At 39.1% G+C, this 23,185-nt stretch overlaps 1 protein-coding gene across 5 annotated transcripts in view; it reads left to right on the top strand.

Annotated features, from left to right (window-relative positions):
• Positions 1 to 23,185, top strand: part of LOC126469697 (WD repeat-containing protein 7) — a 385,995-nt gene that overhangs the window by 259,638 nt on the left and 103,172 nt on the right. For all 5 annotated transcript variants that reach the window (XM_050096866.1, XM_050096868.1, XM_050096869.1 and 2 more), the window contains one exon: positions 14,050 to 14,314. In XM_050096866.1, coding sequence (XP_049952823.1) covers positions 14,050 to 14,314 — 265 coding nt within the window. The remainder of the gene's footprint in view (positions 1 to 14,049; positions 14,315 to 23,185) is intronic.

Below are 23,185 nucleotides of genomic sequence, written 5' to 3' on the forward strand. Positions count from 1 at the left end.
GTGGTAAATATGAAAATGCCATTACCACAAAAGCTGGGAAGGGTAACACAATCATAGTTATGATAGAAAATAAGTACACTGAATCAAACATCTACAGCTACAATGAAAAACATGTGACACAACATGAAGAATTAGAGATTCAATTTACATACATCATCCACAAGTTTTTGATCAACTAATGCATGGGGATAGGTCATACAGAGAGACTGTAGTAGAAGAGAACACAGAACTCAAGAAACATAGCTTATCAGATTAGATTAGTACTTGTTCCATAGATCATGAATACGACACTTTGTAATGATGTGGAACATTTCAGGTTAACAAAAGGTGTCTATACAAGATATTACATTGCACAAAATATTACATGACATTTAATATTTTTAATTTTTTGTGGGGGTTGGGGAAATTACCCACTTACTATATCCAAAAATTCATCTAATGAGTAGAAGGAGTTGCCATTAAGAAATTCTTTTAATTTCCTTTTAAATGCTATATGGCTATCTGTCAGACTTTTGATGCTGATAGGTAAGTGACCAAAGACACCTCTAGCTCTTTAAATAAGTGTCTACAGGATGATCTTGGATGAGCTCCAGCAATTATTCTGATTACTCGATTTTGTGCAATGAACACTCTTTTACTCAACGATGAGTTACCCCAGAATATGACGCCATATGAAAGCAGAGAATTAAAATATGTGTGGTAAGCTAATTTACTGAGATGTATATCGCCAAAATTTGCAATGACCCTAATAGCATAAGTAGCTGAACTCAAACGTTTCAGCAGATCTTCAGTGTATTTTTTCCAGTTCAACCCCTGATCAGTGCACACACCTAGAAATTTTGAATATTCTACCTTAGCTGCCGATTTCTGATCGAAGCCTATATTTATTAATGGTGTCATTCCATTTACTGTGTGGAACTGTATGTACTGTGTTTTGTCAAAGTTTAATGAGAGCCCATTTGCAGAGAACCACTTAATGATTTTCTGAAAAACATAGTGTACAATTTCACCAGTTAATTCTTGTCTGTTGGGTATGATAGCTATACTTGTATCATCGGCATAAAGTACCAGCTTTGTATCTTCATGAATATATTATCATCTTCCTAATTTCAGAAGGAGAGGTGGGTGGAATTTCAATTGTATCAGAATGTTAAATCATACAGCTTACTTGAAAAGGATTCTAAGCAATATACATACAATAGTGTATCACTGAACAAGAGAAAGTATTATAACAAAAACAGAACTCGCCCTACAGTAGCAAGAACGATTGAACACATCAGAGTTCAGTGCAGTACTTAACAAAAAAAACTAGTAATTCAGGAAATGAAACAGCTAATCATAGTATACAAAACCACCACACGTGGGGAAAAAAACATAAAAGAACAATATAGATGTAAAGGAAAAGGCCTTCAGAAAAAACTAAAGCAGAAAAACCTGTTTACCACAAAAGCAGGAAAGGGTCACAATATTGCAGTTATGACAGAAAAGGAGTATATTGAATTATAAAAAGATCATTACAGCTACAAGGAGTGACACCTATGACAAACATACAACGAACATCAGCCATTCTGAGGCTCATCGCAGAACAAAATTACTGTGGGTTCAACATTAACTTTTATTAATAACAACGAGTGCTACTAATATCAGCACCATTCAGTGGCCTTGTGGGAAATATACTCCTGAATCATGTAAAAAACAAAATCTGTGATAAGATAGTGAAATTAAAGTGATTCAATATTTGTATCAATACACATGTGATGTAATTTCTGTAGTAGCTTGGATCTCACTATTAAGGGAAAAAAACCATCTGTTCACAGTATACATGAAGGTCACGATCACAAACACCAATCTAATCATGACATAACACGTTAACAAACCAACTTCAAATATGTAAAAAAAAAATTATTGCATAGATGGTCAAAAATATTTTTATAGCTGAATTCCTCGCTAATTTCTGAGCCACACTAAGGTGAGGTGATGGATAGTGTATGTCATTTCTCATTCTGGTACTATATTATTGTGTTTGAACCACAATTAAGTCTAAACCCAAAAGCAGGTTCATCATTAAAATACAACACTTATCTCTGAAAGCACATTTATTACGAACATCGACATACAGCCAGAGCAGAACCAAACTCCTTGCCAGAGTGTGCTACTGTTTATACAAACATTGAACATTATGGAATGTACAAGCATCACAAATGTAAGATACATCAGGAACCTTCCAGGGATGGTAAATATTAAATAACAAATGATGTCAGGTGGCCAAGTTTGAACTGATGACTCGCAGCATCCCGGCCAGCAATGCTAAACCATCTCGCCACACTGCATGTACCACAGCTAATGGCATTGCTCCCTGACCTGGAGAGATAGTTACCCACTGTTTCAGAAGTTTTGATGGGAGCTGAGTACAGTACCCTGTATCTAGATCTTGAAAATGTCGTTTTTATGGCAGTGCTTTTGGATCCTCACATTCTACTCATTTTGTCACATCCTCTTCACTTTGATGATCACTGGGAGTAACCCATCCCATCAAAGCTTCGTGATCATCAAGTGGGTCTGTAGTTTCCTTGAACAAGAAGCCCCCATCATTCATTTGTGCCCAATTACTGTAGTAGGGCATAATTCAGAGGACATGAACAACACCTGCTTGCTTTTGTTATGAAGGGTCATAATCCTCGACTTCCTATGTACGTTCCAACAACTGACAGAGGATACGATGTAGCCCAAAGTAGCACTTTAGTGGTTTTTCCCAGTAGTCCCACTGTCTGCACAGTCCTAAAAATCCATACCAAGTCTCCCAATTGTACCTCACTGGCCAATGCTTGATGATATAGTGCTCCTGGTATTTCTCCAGGACATCCAGGGTCTGTATGCATGCCAACTGCCTTGCTTCTTTTGTTCAAGTGTTATGTATAGTCATCCTGAGTATCATGTTGAGTATTGTCAGTTGAAACAGGTATAGTGTACCCTATGTCATTTCAGGCTCATAACCATGGAGCAGAAAAAAATGGTGTGAAGCATGTAGTAACTTGCTTCCCAGTGTCTTATTCGAATGTCACAACAAGCAGTATTGTATTCCAGTCTTTCTGTTCAACATCTAAGTACACTGAGAGCATATCTGAAAACATCTTATTAAACCATTTTGTGAGCTCATTCGTCTGTGGGCAGCAGTCTGTTATCTTCCTGTGAGTGATGTTGCAACATGAAATTACCACTGATACTAGTCTCTACTAGAAAACTTTTACACCATCAGAGATCATGACACAGGGAGCCCTGTACTTCAAAATGATCTCATCCACAGTGAGTTTTGCAATTTCCTCAGCTTCAGCAATCGGCACAGCCTTGGTGACAGTCTCCAATTACTATCTCATCTGCTATGCTATTGTCCATCGGTTCTCATTGTCGACTTCTGGAACCTCCCCAAGACGTCAATTCCAATTCAGTGGGGAGACACTACTGCAGGTGGTATTGGTATGAGATGCCCCAGAGATAATTGTACCATTTGCTTCCATCATTGGCATTTCTTACCATGGCTCACATTATATCTAATGGATCAGTAGAGACCTGGCCAATGATACCTATGTCTGATTCTGTCTAGAGGCTTCATGAATTCCAGGTGACCAGTTGCTAGAGTGTCATGGAGATGGTTCAGGGTAGATGGCCATAGATGAGCTGGGGTGATGAGCAACCATTTCCTCCACATTGAGTCATAGTTCATCAAGGACAGTATTACATTTATTAACTGGAAATTGCTTTAATTGGTTCCTCCTCCTTCACGGCTTCCACAGTTTTTGGCAGTGCTGGATCTTCTTTCTGTTCAGCAGTAATGTCATTTCATTGCAGCGATGGCTGTCATTTCATTCACACTAGTGTGTTCCAGCAAACAATTCCTTGAAAGGTAGTCAAAAGTTCCTTTGTTTGCATTCGCTTTTTGTGTACCACAGTTTCATCATACTCCTGAAGCTAAGTCAGTGTGACAGAGCTTTCAGGCTAGTCAGTTAGTGTAGAGAAGGATAGTCTATCACAATGGTGAATAGTTTGACAGTTAAATAGGGCTGTAACCCGTTGATGGCCCCAATAACTGCTATGCACTCTCTCTTCTTCATAGAGTAGTTCCCCTCAGACTTGGAAAGTACTCTGGAAGGATAAGTTACCACCTTGATGAGAAATTTCTTGAATTTCTACCAGAATGGCACCTATCTCATTACTATTAGCATTGGTGTGAAGTTTTGTCTCGACAGTCTCGCAGGGGATGTGCCTTAGTACAGAAGTACTTTATGATTGCTGATAGTATGCACATATTCCAAGAAAATATATCACATATCAAATGTGGCGAGGAGTTGGAAAACATGACTGCTCTTATTTTCTCTGGATTGGGCTGGACTCTATCACCATTCTCAAGATTTTTCTTTCTTTTTCGGATTCAGGCTGAGGCACGCCATCTGATCACACTTGAACACAGTTGTCAGGTGACTTAAATCTTCTTCCAGTGTCTTAAATGAAAAACAATGTTGTGTCATCCAGGTAGGAGAGATACATTATCTGTTTAAGGTGTCGAAGCATGTTGTGAACCGTATGTTTGATTGTGGATAGTGTGTTACACTGTCCAAACAGCATAACTTCAAACTCATAGCTGCTGCTGGGAGCTATGATGACAATCTTTCTCAGGTCTGTCTCATCAACCTCAATTTGCCAGTAGCCTGCTACAGGGCCATAGTTAGAAATATTTTATTCCTTTACTATATATAGGGTGTTGACATCATCTTCACAAGGATCACAGGAGAAGATTGAGCACTTATTGAAAATTCAATGATATCATCCTGCAGCATCTTTCCACTTCCTCGCGAATTGTGCATCATTCTGCTGGCGACACTCTAATATATATATATATATATATATATATATATATATATATATATATATATATATAGTTATAATAGAGGGAAAAATATATCTAAAAACAAAGATGATGTGACTTACCAAATGAAAGTGCTGGCAGGTCGACAGACTGTCGACCTGCCAGCACTTTCATTTGGTAAGTCACATCATCTTTGTTTTAGATTATCCCCTGTGTTGATACTGTTTCCCTATGGGCCATTTGGTCTGCCATACCTCCACTGCAGATTTTGAAGTGTCTGAAAATTTGGGCAGAAGAGCTAACACTGGCCAAAATCGTTGTCTGGCCAGGCCAAATCCTATTGGCAGTTTGATACTACAGTGAAACCCATATATACACTCCTGGAAATGGAAAAAAGAACACATTGACACCGGTGTGTCAGACCCACCATACTTGCTCCGGACACTGCGAGAGGGCTGTACAAGCAATGATCACACGCACGGCACAGCGGACACACCAGGAACCGCGGTGTTGGCCGTCGAATGGCGCTAGCTGCGCAGCATTTGTGCACCGCCGCCGTCAGTGTCAGCCAGTTTGCCGTGGCATACGGAGCTCCATCGCAGTCTTTAACACTGGTAGCATGCCGCGACAGCGTGGACGTGAACCGTATGTGCAGTTGACGGACTTTGAGCGAGGGCATATAGTGGGCATGCGGGAGGCCGGGTGGACGTACCGCCGAATTGCTCAACACGTGGGGCGTGAGGTCTCCACAGTACATCGATGTTGTCGCCAGTGGTCGGGGGAAGGTGCACGTGCCCGTCGACCTGGGACCGGACCGCAGCGACGCACGGATGCACGCCAAGACCGTAGGATCCTACGCAGTGCCGTAGGGGACCACACAGCCACTTCCCAGCAAATTAGGGACACTGTTGCTCCTGGGGTATCGGCGAGGACCATTCGCAACCGTCTCCATGAAGCTGGGCTACGGTCCCGCACACCGTTAGGCCGTCTTCCGCTCACGCCCCAACATCGTGCAGCCCGCCTCTAGTGGAGTCGCGACAGGCGTGAATGGAGGGACGAATGGAGACGTGTCGTCTTCAGCGATGAGAGTCGCTTCTGCCTTGGTGCCAATGATGGTCGTATGCGTGTTTGGCGCCGTGCAGGTGAGCGCCACAATCAGGACTGCATACGACCGAGGCACACAGGGCCAACACCCGGCATCATGGTGTGGGGAGCGATCTCGTACACTGGCCGTACACCACTGGTGATCGTCGAGGGGACACTGAATAGTGCACGGTACATCCAAACCGTCATCGAACCCATCGTTCTACCATTCCTAGCCCGGCAAGGAAACTTGCTGTTCCAACAGGACAATGCACGTCCGCACGTATCCCGTGCCACCCAACGTGCGCTAGAAGGTGTAAGTCAACTACCCTGGCCAGCAAGATCTCCGGATCTGTCCCCCATTGAGCATGTTTGGGACTGGATGAAGCGTCGTCTCACGCGGTTTGCTTGTCCAGCACGAACGCTGGTCCAACTGAGGCGCCAGGTGGAAATGGCATGGCAAGCCGTTCCACAGGACTACATCCAGCATCTCTACGATCGTCTCCATGGGAGAATAGCAGCCTGCATTGCTGCGAAAGATGGATATACACTGTACTAGTGCCGACATTGTGCTTGCTCTGTTGCCTGTGTCTATGTGCCTGTGGTTCTGTCAGTGTGATCATGTGATGTATCTGACCCCAGGAATGTGTCAATAAAGTTTCCCCTTCCTGGGACAATGAATTCACGGTGTTCTTATTTCAATTTCCAGGAGTGTGTGTGTGTGTGTGTGTGTGTGTGTGTGTGTGTGTGTGTGTGTGTGTGTGTGTGTGTGTATGTATATATATATATATATATATATATATAAACACAAAGATGATGTTACTTACCAAATGAAAGCGCTGGCACGTCGATAGACACCCAAACATACACACAAAATTCAAGCTTTCGCAACAAACTGTTGCCTCATCAGGAAAGAGGGAAGGAGAGGGGAAGACGAAAGGAAGTGGGTTTTAAGGGAGAGGGTAAGGAGTCATTCCAATCCCGGGAGCGGAAAGACTTACCTTAGGGGGAAAAAAGCTTGTGTCTGTATGTGTGGATGGATATGTGCGTGTGTGCGAGTGTATACCTGTTTGAATTTTGTGTGTATGTTTGTGTTTGTTTGTGTGTCTATCGACCTGCCAGCGCTTTTGTTCGGTAAGTCATCTCATCTTTGTTTTTATATATAATTTTTCCCACGTGGAATGTTTCCTTCTATATATATATATATATATATATATATATATATATATATATATATATATATATATATATATATATATGGTAGATTATCCCCTGTGTTGATACCGTTTCCCTATGGGCCATTTGGTCTGCCATACCTCCACTGCAGATTTTGAAGCGTCTGAAAATTTGGGCAGAAGAGCTAACACTGGCCAAAATCGTTGTCTGGCCAGGCCAAATCCTATTGGCAGTTTGATACTACAGTGAAACCCAGCTTTTCCACACTTTTCAAGGGACTTAAAAAAAAACATTATGTAAAATGTGGGTAATAACATTTTAAGCGGTAAAAGTTATGTATTGGATACCTCCTTGCATTTTCACACTTAATGTGTGATATATGTCCATAACAGGCATCAAAAGACTTGTCGGGACTTGTTTATTATCTAGAAAAAACCGCTTATGTAACTGGAACTGATAACTGTCTGGGAAGTAGGAATGTTTGACTCCAGGTCATACATCATAATCAACATTTTTGAAAGCCTGCAGCTGTTATTCGATATTTAAATACTGAAATTCTGCACTACTTATGTATTTTTTCATGCTTAGCATGGCGTGTTTTGAGAATTTTTTCTCGTTGTTGAGGGCAAATATGTAGAAAGTATTTTGTGTTACATTTGCATGTGGTGTTCTGCGTCTCCCTTGTAGTTGTCTTTTTGAGGTTATCAGGTTCTGTGCCTCCTTAGTTATGTAGAAAACCACACACTCACAAACTATCACTCATGTTGTTTGGGTAACATGGAAAAAAAAAAAAAAGTACGTAACTACTGCACTTGACAACAAGAATATATTCTCGAAACATGTTTTGCTCAGCATGAAAAACTCGCGTAAACAGCGCTGTGTTTATACTAAAAAGTAAAAACATTTGAGCAATGCAAAAGTGAATGATGGTGTCAACTAGTGCTACAAGTGGCCAAAACATGCTAAATATGATTCTACAAAGGTGACACGATGATCACAACAATCAGGAATATGTGTTTGCGCTGTAAAGACAGTTTTGAAATGGTTGTTGTGATCGGTCATAATATATTTATTCCAATGAAACCAGTTATTTCCATCAGCCATGATGCCAAGTAGAGCTTGGCAGCAGCGGGAGATACGGCACGAATTGTTGCAACTGTTACACATTTACCGGTTCAAATCCACTGAGTATAGTGCTCTGGTGTAAAGAAACTTAACCACGTACTACTTATAAACACTACCAGATGGCCAACATCGTGCCAGCATCAATTTTTTCTCCACGAACACTTTTTCATAATGCATAAATTGTGGGAAGATTATAAATATGTTGACACAAAATAGGTCGCAGATTAACATTGTGAACATAGGAATTTAATGTCATAAACGGCAGGAAAAAATTAATTCTGGGAATGTAAAAGGGGTTTATACTGTAGTTTCCTCCATAGGATTTTCTGTACGTGTTTGGACTGGTTCGGCCAACCCTATGCACGTAACTTTTGGACGAGTTGTGGCTGTTCATGACAAGTAGGGAGTAGTCCTCCTTGACCACCTACATTGCTTATGATCATCAAAGGTATTTATATTTCTTTTTTGAGCCTAAGTAGTTTTTTGCAGTCAACAAAATCTTCTCAGTTCAGGTGAGCATATCAGTTGAGGACTGGAACTAATCTTATCAATGATGGTGGGATACCGATGTCCTCAACGGTAAAGGGCAACCATCCAGAAAAATCTTTGTTATGTGTGCTTGTCAGAATACCTTCATCAGTCTGAACCTACAATCTTCCACATTGTGTTACTCCTTGTGATGCCTTCAAGAAGTTACATTGGAGAATAAAATCATGACTACATTCTGTTAAAATAACAGATTAAAAAGGATTGTGTTCTGTCATTGCTAGTTATTGTGGGAACATGTGTTCTTGTTGCCTTAACATATTTCCAATTTGTGACCTAAAGCACAATCACTTCCATATCACAGAACATAGCCGCCCCCTTTTTTTTTTTTAAACAGATGAGCCATTGACAACTATCAGTTACAGAACACAGCCCTTCAAATTTGTCATTTTAGCAGAGTAGTACTGATGTTATTTTAGGCTGGGCTTTTTACATGCATCAAAAGCGGTCATACACTATGGAAGATAAGAGCACCAGACAGACTAAGCTATTCCAACTAGCACATAAAACAAAAGATTGGTCTGGATGGTTGGTTGTCTCTAAGCTGACTTTATCCTGCTGTCAAAAATGAGATGAATTCCAGTCATCAGTTGAGATGCTTAGTTAAACTGTGAAGCTCTTGTCAATTGCAAAAAGCTACTCAGACGTGCAATAAAAATCTAAATGCCAGTGATGGTCATAAACACTACAATTGGTCAAGGAGAACTTTGGATCACTGACTGTCACTAGCAGCCACCAAAATTCATCCCTAGAAAAGCTGAACCATTCCAGAACGGACAGCTCAGTGCCAGTGACAAAGGATCATACTCCGCTACCAATACATACAATGCAGTCGAGGAAGTTGCTATTGCACTGCCAGTAGGATTTCACCCAGCCAAGAAACAATGTCAGTGGGTTATAGCCATTCTGCATCAGTTTTCAGATGCTTTCAAATCAAGAATTGAGAAGACAGACACAGAACCTAGTAGTAAAACACCATATGAACATTAGGGGCCATCTGCTGATTATCCAGGACTTGTAAAGCATGTCACCAGCTGAACAACTTCTATTTTCAGAGGAAGTGAAGATGCTGCTAGATGATGTCATTGATCTTTCAGTGGGTCCTTGGTCCTCTCCTGTGCTCCTGGAGGGAGGAGGATGGCACATGGTGCTTCTGCATCGACTACCAATGACTGAACAAAATCCTGATCAAAGATTTTTACTATTGGCCAGTCAAGGTTCATGAGGAACACTAGAAAAATACTGCACTCAGAACTTCTGATGGCCCCTGTGAGTTCAAAGTTACGCCATTAGGACTATGTGATGCTCCACCCATTTTCAAATGTACAGTAGACAGCCTGCTTAGACACTTTATATGGATGACGTATCTTTGGTAGCAGGATGGCAATGTCGTTTTTTCAAAGACATTGGAAGAGCTTCTAAACCACTTCACAACTGTGTTGAAGTGTCTTCAGACTTTAGGTCTCCATGTGAATCCGAAAAAGTACCCATGAAATAAAAATCTTTGGATGCCTAATGGTGATGGAATTTGTCCTAATCCAGAGAAAATAAGAGGAGTCACAGATTTTTTGACTCTTCTCCCTGCTCGTGAGGTCAAAATGACAGTGGACACGCTGTTCCAGTTTCACCTGGATAATACTCAGGATGATTAAGTGAAATTTGACAAAAGAAGCAAGACAGCTGTCCCTCTGAACAGCTAGTGGAATGACCATGCGTGCCATAATGCCAAGCCCCAACCAATGAGATAAGCCCCAGAAAACTTGGGGTAGATTTTTATGCCAGTGTGGAAAGTGGGACTATTGAAAAAGTTACTAAAATGTAAATAAGGGCCATATCATATCTCTTTTGCTTGTCGGTTATCACATATGAAGTCGAAGATTATGACACTCTGCCAAGAAGCCAAAAGCACAGAGATGTTGTCAGACTCCACCATATGAAGCCCTACTATAGTCCTGACATAAAGATCATTGTCAGGGTAGGGGCTTCAAAACTTGCCCAACGACCGTGAAGGTGCAACATGAGAGGCTACCTTTGATGCTTTAGCAACACGACTTTTTCAATGCAAGAATCTGCCAGCACCACCATACAGAGGACCATTTACAAGGAGTAGAACTAGAGTGTTATAGTCTGCTCCAATGAGGACTTCTGAAACAATGTGTTGCTGTGTCTCCAGGAGAATTAGCAATGCCACGAGCTGTGGTGCATGCAGTGCAGCATAGTGATTAACTTCACTGTTTGGTGTACTGCAGGTCACCAGGTCAAACCCGACCAACAGAAATCATTTGACTTTTAATATTTCTGTCTTCTGAGAGGTTCTCAGAATTTCTTATGTTTGTAATGTGTTTGTTATGGAGAGTATCTGATGTATGGATATACAGTAACAAATTTTGTCCAAGAGTTTAGTTCAGTTCTGTTCTATCTGTACATTGGCACCTGTAATAAACTTCGTAACAATAACTATCAAATTTGTGTCATTTCCACATATAATTCCACACACACACACACACACACACACACACACACACACACACACACTTGCTAAACATCCCAACGTCAATAATGCCTTGAAGTCATATGTCACCATTCAAATACGCAAACAGTGAAACAAATTAATATCATACAGCTACAATAACATCTGAGCTGAAGGCAAAAAATTTGATTAAATAAATAAAATATGTAGGTATTGGTTAAAAACAGTTTATAAAACAATAGGAAACAGGAATACAGCATCATAAACTGTAAATAACTTGTTAAAAACATGATATGATTTAGCTATTTTTAGACTCAAAAATGTGTCAATTGTTTTAGATGACTAACTGTATACAGGGGTGGACAAAAATATGGAAATACCATAAGAACTGCATGGTTATACATAAATGCAGATGCTAGCGAACCCTGCAGATGGCAGTGTTGTATTTGACCATGAACGGCATCTCTGAAATGTCCTCAATACATCACAAGTGACAGTCGTAGTCGGAACAGTGTTAGGTGTAGTTGTGAGTGCATTATGTCAGAGCTAAGAGAATTCTACCATGACCAAGTGCTCGGTGCTCGTATGGTGGGTGCCTCCATGACCAAGGTAGTCAAAGTGTTTGGTGTTTTGAGGGGCAGTATATTGATGTTTTCTGTCACATACAGGGAAGGTGGAAAAATCACAATGCAGGCAAAAGTGTGTGTTGAATGGTTATGACAGATGGTCATTGAAGAGGACTGTGATGAAAAATAAAAGGCTGACAGTTGCTAAGGTAGCTGTAGAACTGATTGTCACACTCGGGAACCCTGTCAGCACCAAAACAACATGGAAGGAACACCATAAGTAGGGAATTACAGGACAAGCTGGAATTACAAAACCACTGATCAGTGATACAGATGCCCATAACAAGGAAATCTGATGCCAAAGTCATAAAACCTGGGCTATGGAGCATTGAAAGAAAGTCATTTGGTCGGATGAGTCATTTGTCTGATCTGATCCATCCCATGATACAGTGTTTTTTTTTCTGGTGGTGTTCCCATGTTTCAAGACAATAGGGTCCCTGTTCACAGAGCTTGTGTCATCGAGGACTGGTTTTTTAAGCACAAGGATGAATTGTTGCGCCTCCCCTGGCCACCAGTCACCAGGTCTCAGTATTATTGAGCATTTCTGGTCTACTTTGGAGAGAAGGTCACTTGATCACTATACATCTCCTCCATCATTACCTGAATGTGCACTGTTTTGGAGGAAGAATGGTATAAAATTCCCTTGAAGATCATACAGGACCTGACTTTATCTGTTCCAGCTGTTTTGAATGCCAGTGGGTTTCCTACTCTGTTTTAGGTATGGTGTTTCCATATATTTGTCCACCATTTGTAATGTACGGTACATATAAAACTGCTAACACAAAGTAACTGATAGCATTGTGTGGGAGGTGACCAACTGTATAACTATCATGTGGGGGATAATGATAAATGTTTCATTACCATTTTGAAAAAAATTGAGCTGCGGTCATGTAAGTCTGTGATGATAGTCCTCAATTACATATTCACCATTCAGTGTGACACACTTTTCTGAACCGTGTGTGACTTGACATAGACTTTGTTTGTAAATGTCTGCATTTCCGCTGCTCAGTAAATGTTCCACCAAAAAAACCATCTCATTGGTGCACTGGAAATCCTTACTGGACAACAGTTTCTTAATCTAAAGAAAGGAGAATACAGGGCTGAAGCAAAATTCAATACCCACAGAAGCAGCATGTACGACCATGTCCTGTACAGAATGAGCTGGGGTGTTGTCGTGGAGCAAAAGCACCCTCTTGAACAGCTGTTCGTTATGAGCATAGTCTGCTAACACCATACAGTACAGTCATAGTGATACACCCAGCACTTACCCATGGTGATTAGGCAACCAAAAAGCTACCTGGATTGCCCTGCCAGCAAATTCAGATGGCTTTTTGCATGAGTGTGGGCAGTTGCAGAACACAGCACAACCTTAGTTGTGTTCAAAATGTAATGCAAAATGTTAAATCAGATTGATGTGTGATTTCACTTTTTCGTTGTCACCTCACTTGCGATATGCCTGTTGTACAGCACAAGGTGCTCAGCTTCCCTTGCAATTCCTGATTCGTTAAAAGATATCTGTCCCTATGTTCTTTGTCGTTGCAACTTCTTTAATCATGCTGAGAGCATCTACACTACCTGACAACTGCATCGAAACTTTATCAGTGGGTTGCGCCATTTATGTTAGTCTCCATTAGTGGCGTGTTACAGGGACTGCAGACATGTACCTCAAAACAAACACAAAATGGAGCATGTAATTTTAATTTTTTCAAGGTGATACGTTTAACCCTACAACTACCCTTTCTATTTTACAAATTAGTAATCCAGACTTAATTTTCAACACACCATAAATGTATATTATTTCACTACTCAAGTGTTTAATCTGTATCTTTCACCATATACATAAACTGATGTAAAATTAGCATCTAATTACAATCCTTTGTATATAGAAATAGCTCTGAGCGAAAATTCGTATAACATCAATGAGATTTTACTATGTAGTCTTAATTTTCAGACAGCATAATAAATAAAAACTGATTAAAGCTACTTTTCTAAAACAAAAATAATGAACTATGTATTGTGTAATGCAGAATTTCTTTCCATTTTTTCTTTTCGAGTACAGAGATTAAGAAGGGCTACAACTCCCAAAACTGACTAGTTTTTCTTGTTTGTCAATACTTTGATTGATATTGAAAAAGTTCCACATTTTCTTAATGATTGAATAGATACGTGAAGCAGCACAGGCTCTGCTCTTGGCAGAACTGGGACGACTTGGTCCAAAGGGCCGAAAGGCACTTGCAGATAGCTGGGCAGCATATTTACCTATCTACACACAAGGTCCTGATGGCCATGGAGTGTTACAACCTGGTCACTCACAACAACAGGCGCCAGCCACTCCACAGCCTTCAGGTTCTGCCAGTGGCGACAGTCAACAGCAACAACGACAGGGTCATGACGACGAGATGGAGGAGGAAGAAGAAGGGATGGAAGGTAAAAATCACAATAAAAGTAAATACATTTGCACAAATTGTAGTATAGTTTATGGAAAGCTGTTGCAGCTGCAAAACGAGAACTGTAAACTGAAAATTAACGCAGTGCTTGTACTATTTAGAAAATCTGAGGAACTATTTTGACTGTGTGAGCCTCAGTTTTCAAGAAGGGAAGTTCTGTTCTGTTACTTGTTATTAATTTAGTCCACATGCTTGTTACCAAGTATTATTAGTGGATATCCCTAGTGGTGACAACAGTTCCCTGAATGAAATTTTCGCGTTACAGCAAAGTATACTCTGCATTGCAACTCCTTGCCTGATTAAAATGGTACGCTGGATGAAGATAATGTATTTTGTGACTAGTGCTCTTATTGACAAGCCATCACAGCCCCCAATCAACTCTTGTCTGCCAAGATTTCTCTCCTATTCGCCTCAAGCCCACAGAGACTCTTTTGTATTTTATCTATTAATTATGAGTGCGCACCAAAAAGTAATGCTTTCGAATGTTCTTGTGTGAAAATTCTTAAAGCTTTTTAATGCTCTACATCTTATTATTCATGTCTTCATATTTATTTCTCAATATAGTCACCGTTGTGACACACGCATTTCTCCCAACAAGAGACTTGTTTGTTGATACCATCACTGTAGAATGTTTGACTTTGTTGACGAAGCCACTCACTTGCCTCTACTTGCACTGGTCCATCATTATCAAAGTGAAGTCATCAAAGGTATTCTTTAAGGAAGTATCGGAAACAGGTGAAAATTGAATGGGCCCAAGTTGGTACTGTATAGAGGATGATCAATGACAGTGAAGCCAAGGGATCAAATTGTTGCAGGTGTCATAGCAGTCGTGTGTAGTCTGGCACTGTCATGCAAGAGCAGAGGGTGCTCCATGTGTGGATGAACTCTTTGGACTCAAAACTTGATTACAGCACACTGTTTCCCATGCACCAACATAGATGCATTACACACTGCCATGTTACACACTGTAATTTAGAGCCCTCTTGCGGCAGACGAATGCAAGTATGTAGACATGAAGTATAAAGATTTAGAATGTTAATTCTAATTGTTTTATTTTTAAAAAAACTTTAAGTTTCCAAATAGATTTTGGGGCATTACTTTTCAGCGTGCCCTCATAATTGATTCTTCCAAAGATCATCTCATTGCGATACAGGATTTGTCCTCATAATACAATGAAAATAAATAGCTCAAAATATTCATACACACACACGACATCTAAGTATGCATTTATGAAGATAGGACATGTGGTCAGCCATGGCCTCGACCAAGGATCTATTCCAACATTTGCTTGAAATGATTTAGAAAAATCACAAAAAATGTAAATTGGTATTGCTGGACAGAGCCAACTCCACCCTCCAGAACAGCAGATAAGTGTTTTAATGACTGCACTGTCTCATTTGGTTGTTCCCTATTGTACAATAGTCTTAGAATTACACACAGATTGATCCATGTAACTATAATATAAAACATATTTTTGCACATCATTGCACACACTGAGGACATCCATTGGTGACTCTCTTACCATGAATGTGCTGCAGTGCCCCTTACCTTAACTTCAGTACATACGGAAAATTGACTCCGGTCCCATAAACGTGCAACAGTGTCTGCTGCATGTCTGTGTGTCCTCACCTCAGACTGTATGGAGAACTGAGTTAGCATCCTCTTGTGATGAGTGAGTTGTTGAACTCAGGAGCATGACAAAACATTATCATCATACACTGTAGGTCTTGACACACGATTTTCTTGTGAAAGCATTGTGATGTGACAAGGTGGTGTATTTATCCTCTGTCATTATTGATCACTACTGTTGCTGCGATAGAAAATACTGTATTGAGTTTTTGTTCATTTTTCCTTGCTTGTTCATTGATTAGGTATAGAACTAGTAGTGGGGGAATAGATTTCATGGGCCCCTAGACAAACTTTTGTGAGGGGCCCCCAAGCCTTTTCAGCTCCATATTAGTTAATTATCACAAATATTGATTCTTCAGTGTGTTGTTTTACAAGTGAGCAGTAAATAAATGCTGTCTGCATAATGCACTGTCAATTAAATGTGCACTGTCAATTAACTGAAAGTGCCATATTTGCAGAGATACAAATTTTAGTCCACAATAATAATAATAATAATAATAATAATAATAATAAGTGACCCGTGGAGGCCCGGGAAAAGAATAGGACTTCAGTATGTTCTGCTAGTCGTAAAAGGTGACGAATAGAAAAAATCACTAATAGGGCTAACCCCCCTTTTAGTGTGATTAGTTGGTTCAGGACAGAACTAAAGAAGCCTTGGACAAGTGCCGTCATGGTCGGGGACGGCACTTGAATCCTATGCCCACCCACAATGGTAATGACACTGCTAGTCACACGGAAAATGATTTAAATCCAAATAGAGGTGTTTTGCAGGATATGCTTCCTGCAACCACTCTAGAAGGAAAACAAAGACAGAGGATGAGATGATCAGATGAAGTTAACAGACACCTCATGCTCTGTTATTACCAAGCAACAAACTTAGGAACCAACACAACTAAATACAGATCACAAGAACACACAACATTTATTACCAGATACCCAGAATTAAAATTTTTAACAGAACAACGACTAGCTGATCAGATCCGTGTAATAATCAAAAATAACAGGATACCCCAGTCAGAATTAGAAAACATCAAACAACAAGTACAACAATTACTGGAACAAAATAATGTGCAATCAGAAGAAGAAGAAGAAAATACAGTAATGGACTCAAACATCCCAGAGCAAACAAACAAAGAACAACACGCATCAATTAAACAATCAGAGGAAAATGAAATCTTAAGACAGCCACCAGAACAAGCACAAATAGAACACGAAGTCACACACATGTTAGATATAGAAGAAAAATTTCAGCTGACATATATAGAATACAAAGACACAAATACAGACATTAGACCAATCTTGCATAGACCACCAAACAACCCACAAGTCGAAACAACAATAACAACTATCAACACAATCATACACAACATAATAAATGAAAATACAACTATGGAAGAGTTACAACTACTGGTTTATATAGGAGCACTCACTGCACTAAATATACGCACTAGGCAGAGATCAGAACCAACCAACACACAGAAGAAACCCACAAAACCAGCATGGCAATACAGGCTACAGATCAGAATAGAAAAACTGAGAAAAGACATCGGACAGCTAACACAATTTATAAGAAATGAAATGTCAGACAAAAAATGAAAAAGGTTAGGTAAAATCTCACAACAAGAAGCGATAGAATAATTAGATGAAAAGAAGCAGAAATTGCAAGCGTTTGCCAAACGACTTAGAAGATACAAAAAAAGTGAAAATAGAAGGAAACAAAACCAAACATTCAACACAAACCAAAAGAAATTTTACCAGACAATAGATAACACACACATTAAAATAGACAATCCACCAAACATAACAGACATGGAACACTTCTGAAGCAACATATGGTCAAACCCGGTACAGTATAACAGGTATGCACAGTGGATACAAGCAGAAACAGACACATACAAAATGATACCACAAATGCCTGAAGTGATAATTTTGCAACATGAAGTCACCCAAGCAATTAATTCTACTCACAATTGGAAAGCCCCTGGAAAAGATAAAATAGCAAATTTCTGGCTATAGAAGTCCACCTCAACACATTCACATTTAACTAAATTATTTAACAGTTACATTGCAGACCCATAAACATTCCCTGATACACTTTCACATGGAATAACTTATCTGAAACCTGAAGATCAAGCAGATACAGCAAACCCAGCTAAATATCACCCCATAACATGCCTACCAACAATATACAAAATATTAACTTCAGTCATTACACAGAAATTAATGACACATACAACACAGAACAAAATTATAAATGAAGAACAAAAAGGCTGTTGCAAAGGAGCACGAGGATGTAAAGAGCAACTGATAATAGATGCAGAGGTGACATATCAAGCTAAAACTAAACAAAGGTCGCTACACTACGCATACATTGATTACCAAAAAGCTTCTGATAGTGTACCCCACTCATGGTTACTACAAATATTGGAAATATACGAAGTAGATCCTAAATTGATACAGTTCATAAACATAGTAATGAAAAATTGGAAAACCACACTTAATATCCAAACAAATTCAAATAATATCACATCACAGCCAGTACAGATTAAGTGTGGAATATACCAAGGAGACTCCTTAAGTCCTTTCTGGTCCTGCCTTGCTCTGAACCCACTATCCAACTTGCTAAATAATACAAATTATGGATATAATATTACTGGAAAATACCAACACAAAATCACACATTTGCTATACATGGATGATATAAAACTACTGGCAGCAACAAAACAACAACTCAACCAATTACTAAAGATAACAGAAGTATTCAGCAATGATATAAATATGGCTTTTGGAACAAACAAATGTAAGAAAAATAGCATAGTCAAGGGAAAACACACTAAACAAGAAGATTACATTGTGGATAACCACAGCGACTGCATAGAAGCGATGGAAAAAACAGATGTTTATAAATATCTAGGATACAGACAAAAAATAGGAATAGATAATACAAATATTAAAGAAGAACTAAAAGAAAAATATAGACAAAGACTAACAAAAATACTGAAAACAGAATTGACAGCAAGAAACAAGACAAAAGCTATAAATATGTATGCTATACCAATATTGACCTACTCATTTGGAGTAGTGAAATGGGGTAACACAGACCTCGAAGCACTCAATCCACTTACACAAATATAGAATACATCACATACATTTTTTGTGGACTGGCAAGACAGCCAATCCACGAGGACGGGAGGCCGAAGGGCACGCGTTTAAGCTCACGCAGGATGAGGTCTGGAAAATGACAAAGAATTGAGACTAGCAAAATAGGTACATAGCTGCTGGAATACTTAACTTTAATCCATAATTGGTGAACATCGGTCTGACAGTACATGCATCACAAGATAAATAGCAATTGATAATGGTGCCTTGCTAGGTCGTAGCAAATGACGTAGCTGAAGGCTATGCTAACTATCGTCTCGGCAAATGAGAGCATATTTTGTCAGTGAACCATCGCTAGCAAAGTCGGCTGTACAACTGGGGCAAGTGCTAGGATGTCTCTCTTGACCTGCCGTGTGGCGGCGCTCGGTCTGCAATCACTGACAGTGGCGACACGCGGGTCCGACGTATACTACCGGACCGCGGCCGATTTAAAGGCTACCACCTAGCAAGTGTGGTGTCTGGCGGTGACACCACAACATTCAGCAACAGAAAGATTCACATTAAGCAGAAAGGAAGGAGGAAGGGGATTTATCGACATAAAAAAACCTACATTATGGACAGGTAGACAATTTAAGAAAATTCTTTATAGAACGAGCAGAAACTAGCAAAATACACAAAGCAATCACTCATATAAATACATCGGCTACACCACTGCAATTTCATAACCACTTCTGCAACCCTTTATATCACATAACATCAACAGATACAAAGAAAGTAAATTGGAAGAAGAAAACACTACATGGCAAGCACCCGTATCATCCAACACAGCCACACACCGATCAAGACGCATCCAACACATGGCTAAGAAACGGCAATATATACAGTGAGACGGAAGGATTCATGATTGCAATACAGGATCAAACAATAAACACCAGATATTACAGCAAGCATATTATTAAAGATCCCAATACCACAACAGATAAATGCAGACTTTGCAAACAACAAATAGAAACAGTAGATCACATCACAAGCGGATGTACAATACTAGCAAATACAGAATACCCCAGAAGACATGACAATGTAGCAAAAATAATACATCAACAACTTGCCATACAACATAAACTAATAAAACATTACGTTGCCACATACGAGTATGCACCACAAAGTGTACTGGAGAATGATGAATACAAATTATACTGGAACAGAACCATTATAACAGATAAAACACCACCACATAACAAACCTGACATCACACTCACCAATAAAAAGAAGAAATTAACACAAATAATCGAAATATCCATACCCAATACAACAAATATACAGAAGAAAACAGGAGAAAATACCAATTATACTATCAGCTACAGGAGTCATACCACACAATATCCTCCAGTACATCAACGCAATACAGCTACATCCAAACTTATATATACAACTACAGAAATCTGTAATAGTTGATACATGTTCAATTACCCGAAAGTTCGTAAACGCAATGTAACATATACCGTACAGTTAAAAGGAAGTCACGCTTGATAAAGCTCCGCGTCACTTTCCATTTTTAACCAGGCATAACGTCTGAGAAAGGAAAGAAGTAATAGTAATAATAATAATAATAATAATAGTCACTAGAAGAAACAAACGTAACATTTAGTGAGAAGCCTTTGCAACATACTTCATTACCTTGATTTAAAAAGTCTGGTTGAAACTATCAGAAGATTCAATGTTCCATGTACAGTTCTCTGAAATTGTTCAGCTGACACTGTTCTTGCAACTGATGAAGTTAGCTACTACATCACTGAAGACCATTTTAGAAGCCAGTTCATGCTTTGTTGATGACAATGCTAGATGATCAAGTTTCTCTTCGCCTAAAGTTGATTTTCAATGATTTTTGATTATGCTAATTTACTAAATTCACTCTCACCCAAAGCAACACACACTTATAGGGTAGTGAAAATTGTGAGTGCAATGCAAAGTTCAGGAAAAAATGGTTCAAATGGCTCTGAGCACTATGGGACTCAACTGCTGAGGTCATTAGTCCCCTAGAACTTAGAACTAGTTAAACCTAACTAACCTAAGGACATCACAAACATCCATGCCCGAGGCAGGATTCGAACCTGCGACCGTAGCGGCCTTGTGGTTCCAGACTGCAGTGCCTTTAACCGCACGGCCACTTCGGCCGGCAAAGTTCAGGAAACAAAAATTGTAACTTCAACTTATAAATTTTGTTTAGAAAAAGAAATGAAAACCCTTTGTTTTCTGTTGTCTTTGTAAGATCTGGAAAAGTAGGTGCATTCACTGACTTAAACATTCATATTTCTTTGATAAAGACTATCACTCAGATCCTCAGGATAAGTTCTGCTTAATTTCTTAATTATACCACTATCATCCAAAGTTGTATTTATTCTGAAAATTGCTTCAAATATTGAACAAATATTTCTCATTTTTGAGTACTGACAATCCAGCAGAGAAACAATCTTGTGTGTGACTACATTAAAAACCTCTTCTTGGAACTGTTCTTCAGTTTCATCTGGGAGTGTGTCAAGTGCTCCACTACTACCCCAATGAGATTCTTCAAAGAAAACCTTCGTGTCCCTTCTCTCTTTTTTTCAAAACACTGTCTCAATCACAATTTCAACAGACATTTTTTAGCTCTGCTAAAGAATTCAGGCCAGAGAGCGCTTACATCCTAATCTATGGTGACTTAAGAGCTTTAATATTTTTCATTTTGCTGTTAAAGGAACATCCTTTGACTGCAGAATCAAACTTCTTACATTTATATATTCAAGAAAATTAGTGTTTTAAACTTGGAGGAACACTTGATCAGCCCATTTACTTCTTGTTATCCTATCACAATACAAATTGCATGAACTTCTTGTGTATTTTAAAGTTTCTTTTGGTAATTTTTCTGATGTAGGCTTCACTGCATCAGTTCTTCTACTCCATCTTGTTTCAGGCAGGTCATAAAGAAATCGTCTGCCATTGTATTTTAATAACCTTTTCTATTTCTGTGGGCTTGTACTGAAGAAATTGTACAGCTGGTTCAGACAGCTGAAGAATGTACCTACTGCTTCATTACTACTTGTAGCATGTAATCCTACTAAGTTCAGAGAATGAACTGCACAAGGAGAAAATGTTGCCTGTGGACAAATATCTCTAATTTGTGCTTGCACACCTTTTATTTGGCAGTCATATTTGATCCATTATCAAAGCACTGTCCACAACAGTGCTGTAAATCAATTTCATGCTTGTTAAATACATCTATGATAGCATTATTAATATTATATCACTAGTCTTTTTCTGTAAGTCAAAATATCTAGAAACCTCTCATGAATTTTCCATTTATTTTCCTATTTGTTAAAAAAAGAACTTAAAATCAGAATATTCTGTTCAGTCTTGAACACTTCTAGAATAGCATCACAGATAAATGGAAAAAGCAGAGCTTTCCACCTTTCTTCTAAGATTTTCTTTAATACTGTATATTGTCCCCACGCAAAGATTCTGTGCTCTGCAATATAAATAGTGCACTATATTTAAATGTTCCTCTTGACAGCTTTTAATGTAAATTGTATATTCTATTAAAAATGGGTTGTATTAACTCAATTAATCCAAAGAAGTTACCATTACTCTTAATTTAATGCAGACACATTGCTGCTCTAACTCTGTCATCTTGAAATTTGCAAACTGTGCAACACAATGTTGTACTCAATACACCACTGAACAATAACAAACAGACATACAACAATGAAACTTCCAGCAGTTACATATTGAACACATACTATGTCCCCTAAAAGGCACATTTCATGAGACTAACGACAGGTCACATCTAAAATTATTTTTAACAGCTCATGTAAAAAGTCCCTTTCTTTCAGCAATAGTTTCTGGAATGTGAAATGCATGCTGCTACCTCCAAGGCTTCCGTTCATCATGTCTCCGTGGTAAAGAATTATTTTTATCCAAGAAACTATACTCGTGGTTAGGTAGTATTGAGTAGAGCTCTCTCAAAGTTCCTTTTGTGTAGTCAAATCCTTTATCTAGTTTAGCTAACTTGGATATAACAGGTTTTTTTTTGGATCATTCTGAAATAATAAGCATCGCCAACAGCAGAGTTGTTTCTGGCTGTCACTCC

The sequence above is a fragment of the Schistocerca serialis genome, chromosome 3, assembly GCF_023864345.2.
Source record: "Schistocerca serialis cubense isolate TAMUIC-IGC-003099 chromosome 3, iqSchSeri2.2, whole genome shotgun sequence".
NCBI classification, from domain to species: Eukaryota; Metazoa; Arthropoda; class Insecta; order Orthoptera; family Acrididae; genus Schistocerca; species Schistocerca serialis.